The sequence below is a fragment of the Marmota marmota genome, unplaced genomic scaffold (genome assembly GCF_001458135.2).
Source record: "Marmota marmota marmota unplaced genomic scaffold, marMar, whole genome shotgun sequence".
NCBI classification, from domain to species: domain Eukaryota; kingdom Metazoa; phylum Chordata; class Mammalia; order Rodentia; family Sciuridae; genus Marmota; species Marmota marmota.
Window position 1 is genome coordinate 5,700,799 of NW_025999968.1, and position 6,376 is coordinate 5,707,174.

The 6,376-nt window shown below is 39.0% G+C and overlaps 2 protein-coding genes across 3 annotated transcripts in view; one reads left to right on the top strand and one right to left on the bottom strand.

Annotated features, from left to right (window-relative positions):
- The window catches only part of Qtrt2 (queuine tRNA-ribosyltransferase accessory subunit 2), a 73,781-nt gene that overhangs the window by 23,363 nt on the left and 44,042 nt on the right, over window positions 1-6,376 (bottom strand). Inside the window, exon 1 of one of the 2 annotated variants that reach the window (XM_048803282.1) lies at window positions 3,049-3,270. The exons of the other annotated variant lie outside the window; for it this stretch is intronic. The gene's annotated coding sequence lies outside the window, so the exon portion shown is untranslated. Of the gene's footprint in view, window positions 1-3,048; window positions 3,271-6,376 lie in introns of those variants that run through there. 2 annotated transcript variants of the gene reach the window in all.
- Window positions 3,365-6,376, top strand: part of Ccdc191 (coiled-coil domain containing 191) — a 75,539-nt gene continuing 72,527 nt past the window's right edge. Inside the window, 1 exon segment of the mRNA XM_015478265.2 lies at window positions 3,365-3,524. Coding sequence (XP_015333751.2) covers window positions 3,435-3,524 — 90 coding nt within the window. The 5' untranslated portion in view covers window positions 3,365-3,434.

Below are 6,376 nucleotides of genomic sequence, written 5' to 3' on the forward strand. Positions count from 1 at the left end.
AAAAAAAAAAAAAAAAAAAAAAAGAAATGTGACAAAGCTGGGGTCACATTAGAGTAGAGTGCTTGACTAGCATGCACAAGGCCCTGGGTTCAATCCTCAGCACTGCAAGAACAAAAAAGAGAAAAAGAAAAAGAAATCTAAAAAAGAAAAAGAAATCTGAGGACAGCATCAGAGAATGCACTTCAACTAGAAATCAACATTCAAAAATATAAAATGGGATTTTTGTCCAGAGTGAAACAAACTCTTCCTTTTCTCATTCACTGTTCAATGTATGCCAATGTTTTTATAGTTGCACTTCTTTTTGTCAATGGTCTTCAAATATCAACCAGGTTTATTTGTCTTTATTATTATCCTTTCCCCTTTCACTTGTTGTGAGTCTCTTATATTTCTGGTGCTGTACTTTCTACTTTGCTTAACTTATACAAATGAAGTTCCTGGAAAAGTCCTAAGGAAGAACCATCAGAACATAAGGACAAATGACAGGCCTTCCAAGGATCTGTATCTTTACAAGAGCCAACAAAGACTTCTTGCACTTCTGGTAACTTTGTAGCTGTCCTAACACCTTAGTCTACCCTACCATTCAGGTGTCAGGAAAGAAGTAATTTCAAATTATTTCTTCAATGCATTTTCTACATACTGTCATGGAAATATTTCCAATTTTTGCTAAGGGAATAGAGCAAACATAGGTGATTGCATCTTTTTTTTTTTTTTTTAACAATTTTTGTTGCCAATTTTATTGAGGTATAATTAACATACAGTAAGATTTGCCAGTTTTTTTGTGTGTGTATGTGGAAGGAAAACAATAAACATTTATAAGTACAAAACTACCTCTCCCCTAGTTCCTCCATACAGATTCTACAGTAAGTATATATACATACAAAAAAGTATGAAGGGCTTCTGAGCAATATGGTGTACTGAGCTGACTAAAAAAATCAAATAGAAATGATAGATGCTAAAATTCTAGAAAACAGTAATAGAAGATTAGAAGACTATTTGGAGGGAAAGTATTCTAAAATTCTTACATTATGGGGTAGGCAAAGAAGGAACTGAATTTAACAAACTTGTTAAGCATGTGTGTTAAAAGTTTAAAACTAGTCAATAAAAATTGATGGTGCCAGGTAAAAGCCTGTAATCCCAGCAGCTCGGGAGAAGATAGGAAGATTGTGAGTTGAAAGCCAACCTCAGCAAAAGCCAGGCACTAAGCAACTCAGTGAGCCTCTGTCATTAAATAAAATAAAAAATAGGGCTGGGGATGTGGCTCAATGGACCTGTGCCCCTGAATTCAATCCCTGGTATCCTTCCCCCCAAACCTGATGACAATACAAAATTTTCAAACCTACTGGGGATGGATGAAGGAGGATTAAAAAAAAAAAAAAAAAAAGACTAATCTAATGAAGACCAAGAAAAAGAGACCAAATAAAGCCCATCAAAATAGAAAATACAGGGCTGGGGTTGTGGCTTACCAGTAGAGCACTCGTCTCGCATGTGCGAGACCCTGGGTTTGAATCTCAGCATCACATAAAAATAAAATAAAGGTATTGTGTCCAACTACAACTAAAAAATAAATATTTTTTAAAAATAGAAAATACAAATTAAGATGTAAGGTAGAAGTTCATTAGAGTTATACTAATTTCATCCACTGAAAGGCATAATAACAGTAGCAACTAACATCTATTGGGTAGTTAGTATGTATGTTCTCTATATGAACTCCATCAATCCTCATACCAAGCATTAATAGATGCTATTAATGTCTGCATTTTACCAATTGGGAAAATGAGACTGATAAAGTCATCATGGATAAGTGGCAGATCTACTACTTACAGCAGACCAAATAAAGCCCATCAAAATAGAAAGTACAGGGCTAGACATTAGAATGTCTAGCTTTAGAGGCTATACTCACACTAATAGGCTGATAGCTGCTTAGAGGTTCCATCTTGTCCATAAGCACATGCAACGTTTACATATTAATTATAATAATAAGATAAAATTTCATACTCATATTTTCTATTGCTGGTCTTATTATTGTTGTTGTTCTCCTTTCTCTCTCCTCTACCTCTAATCCGACTTCCCGGTCTCTACAACCTTTCCCCATACTCATCCAAACATTTAGACATACTTGTATATGGGAGGGGATCTGCTATTACAAAAATAGAAACACACTATACTATATGCACTTCTCTGCAATTTGCTTTGCTCTCAGGAATACACAACGGATCATCTCCCCCACCACCACCAAAAAAAGAAAGATGGAGCTAACTAACTCTTTTAAAAGAACTACTTCGCGATATTGCATAGTTCAATGCAACGCAATTTATTCAACCATCCCTTTCTGTTGCGCGCTAAAGTTAAAGGGCAGGTCGTGGGAGAGCGGCAAAATCGGAAGGCACTGCTTTCCTGACCTCATTTTCAGCAATTTCAAGTGAACTTTTGTTTACATTCCCTGGCAGAATGCTTTTCACAACATTGATTTTTAATCACTACAACACTCCAAGGGTTTAGGTATTATCGTCCCCATTTGCCAACGAGAAAACGTTATGTCTGAGAGTTATTAAGTTGCCTGAGGTCATGCAACCCACAAGTAGCTAGATCCCAAGCTCCTGCTCTAAATCTCTGCCTAACAAGCTTACACTTATCACTAAGTGGACGGTCCCCTACAACATCTAGGCTCAGCCAAGACGGTTGTACTTATCTTGGTCCCACAGGTCTCCTCCAGGGGCCCAGACCTCGCCAAGCACCTAGCTCAGATTCGAGAACAACTCACGCTCCTAAATACCCTGGGTTGTGGAGAAAAAACTTTGCGTCGGGGAACTTGACCCTGAGGCGGTCAAAAGGAGTCCCTCTGCTCTCAGAGATGTCAGCACGTTCACATGATTAGTGAGAAATCGAATTCAGAGAAGCCTAGTTCTACATGGTGACCCAGGAAAAGGAAGAAGAGAGATGGCGGGAGTAGTTACCATTACTGCAACAGAATCAGAAAGCGTCTGGGCCCGACCAGACTCATTAATCCCTAGCAATCACACACCAGGAGGGAGAGGGGACGCTTACCTAAAAAAAAAATCCCAACTCTTTTGGCCTTCGGAACACTCAAAAATCTCCACAGTTCGCTACCACGTGTCCGGCTTGCAGAATTCTCGTCCCCCTAAACGTCCGCCCCCGATGCAGAGCCAATCAAGGAACATTGAGTCATCACCAGGCGCCAGAAAGAAATAAAAGTCCTATCAAAGCCATCCCCGTGGACAGTCGCTGTTGCCATGGTAACTGAGAGAACGCGCTCCGCCTGCGCAGAGCCTCCTGGGAGTGGTAGTTCGTCGGCGTTCACACTTGCTGTCTTTTGAAAGCGGAAGGAACTACAACTCCCAGTGCGACCCGGAAGCTGCTTGGACTGAGGAGTGGTTGTTGGAGCTTTGGCCGAGGTCCGGGACCGAACCTGGAAAATGCTGCTGGCGACCCAGGAAAAGTCCACCTCAAAGAAGAGGATGGGGGTGAATCGCTGGAAGCAGTTCACAAGGAAGCCGAATCCCAAGGTGATCCCCGTCGGGAGCTTTGTGGGGGGACAGGGATCGCCCAAGATGCTGCCCAGACCCGAAACAGCCGCTACCGCTGCTACCCTGTCCCAAAACAGCCGCTACCCTTCCTGTGCTTCCTCCGACTTCCCCCAGGGGCAGCCTTACCTGGCCTTGACTGTCCTGGAATCCACATTGTCTAAGTGAAATGGGTATAGGAACTTTAGGATCTGGGTGGACAGCATCAGGGAACAATTGTTCCCATCTAATGTTCTCAAACCCGAGAGGTCTGCTATTGCGCATCAGGGTGAAGAGAATTCGCGACCTTGGCACCCACCCCTCCCCTGCCACCAATTTCAGGAACCTTCCTGCATATTTCCTTCCTTTTCTTGTCTTTCTTTCTTTAAAAATGTTTTTTTCTTTTTTTTGCAAATCTGCATAACTGATCTTTATTGAAAGGGAGAGATCATAAGTTTAAATGCTTTTGTCTATTTCTCTCCCTGCTTTCCGTCCTACATACAGTATCTAAAATGAACAAAGTTGTCCAAGTCATTATTAAATTACATCAATACTTGATTCACATGGTAATTTCCAAATTCAACCACCATTCAAAAATAGATCCTTTTACATGTGGCATCTCTTTTGATGCACTAGATCCTGAAGACACACACAAAAAATGATAACCCCATTTCAAACTTGAAACAAAGAAGTGACATGTACAAAGTCACACAGTGTATACCTTTTAGGGTACCTTTTAACAGTCACAAAAATAAATCCTTCAATGTAAATGAGACCACTAAAATGGAGAGGCTTCTTAGCTTTCAGCTCCAGAGCATTTTCACCCTTCAGTTACACTTTCCTTTAAAAAAACAAAAAACCTGTAAGTTTGTGGCCTTCTGTGAGGTCCTCAGGCATTTGTTCTTGTGGTTTATTCTAAATATACCAACTAAATGCACTGGACATATTTCACTTGTTGAAAATCTTGCTCCAGATACTGGAGGGCATAGACTAGAGCATTAGGGAGACTTGGAAACTGAGGCTGCTACTACTGCAATGTATCAGTTGCATAATAGATTGGATCCAAAAATAGTTTATGAATATAGACTTGATGATGAAAGGTAAAAATTTGGGACAATTTCTTAGGACTCCATAGGGAGGAATTTTTGCTGATAGCACTTATTGTTACTGCCTAGAAGATAAAAATAAAAAAACACGCAAGAGTGCCTTGAAGTTTGGTTTTAATAGGATCAGCTCTTCCAGTGACAAAATAATTCAGCAATGAAATTGCATTAATTAGTTTGATATAAGGTAAAGTGTAGATAAGTGAAAGAAAGTTATGCCTTTCCCACTTCCATGAGTCAGAATGCTAGTTTAGATATATCCTTATTTTTTCTTTATGCAATGTTATTATTTATTTTAATATTTTATTGGTGAATTATAATTATACATAATAGTAGGCTTCATTGTGATATATTCATAACTGCACATAGCATCATTTGGTCTATTTCATTTCTTTGTACTTCCCCTTTCTCTCCTCTCCTCCCTTCCACTAATCCCCATCTTCTACTGGTCTTCCTTCTATTTTCATGAGATCCCTCCCACCTCTTTTTTTCTCTCTAGCTTCCACATATGAGAAAAAGCATATAACCCTTGACTTTGAGTCTGGCTTATTTTTCCCAGTGTGATGTTCTCCAGTTCCTTCCATTTTCCTGCAAATGACAATTTTATTCTTCTTTATGACTGTGTGAAAACATTGTTGTGTCTATAACCACATTTTCTTTAGCCATTCATCCATGATGGACACCTAGGTTGGTTCCATAACTTGTATATTGTGAATTGTGCTGCTATAAATATGGCTATGCATGTATCACTATAGTATGCTGACTTTAATTCTTTAGGATAAATCCAGAAGAATGGTATTAGCTGGATCAAATGGTGGCTTTTAAGGAACCTCCTTCTGATTTTCATAATGAATGTATTAATTTACAATCTCACCAATAGTTTTTTGTAGGAGTGTTCCTCTTTCCTCACATCCTTGCCAGCATTTATCATTATCCGTATTCTTAATTATTGCCATTCTAACTGTTCTGAGATAAAATCTGAATGTACTTTTGATTTGTATTTCCTTTATTGCTAAATGTGTTAAACATGTTTCATATATTTTTAGCCATTTGTATTTCTTCTTTTGAGAAATACCTGTTTAGTTCATTTATCCATTTATTGATTGGGTTATTTGAGTTGTACTTGTTCGTTTGTTTTGGTGTTAAGTTTTTTGAGTTCTTTATATATGCTGGCTACTAATTCTGGATATTAATCTTAGTTGGCAAATATTTTCTCCCATTATGTGGGCTTTCTCTTCATGTTTCTTTTCCTGTGCAGAAGCCTTTTAATTTGATGCTACTCTGTTTATTAATTCATGATTTATTTTCTGAGCTTTAACAATAGTGCAATTAAGGAAGTTGATACCCGTTCCTATATATTGGAGTGTTGACCCTATGTTTTCTTCTAGCAGTTGCAGTTTCTGTCTAATTCCTAGGTCTTTGATCCACTTTGAGTTGACTTTTGTGCGTGGTGAGAAGTAGGGGTCAAGTTTCATTCTTCTACATAAGAAAATCTAGTTTTCCCAGCATTTGTTTAAAAAGGCTGTCTGGGGCTAGGGGTGTGGCTCAAATGGTAACGTGCTTGCCTGGCATGCGTGGGGCGCTGGGTTCGATCCTCAGCACCACATAAAAAAATAAAAATAAAATAAAGATGTTGTCTCCACCAAAAACTAAAAAATAAAATATTAAAAAATTCTCTCTCTCTCTCTCTCTCTCTCCCTCCCTCCCTCTCCCTCTCCCTCTCCCTCTCCCTCTCCCTCTCCCTCTCCCTCT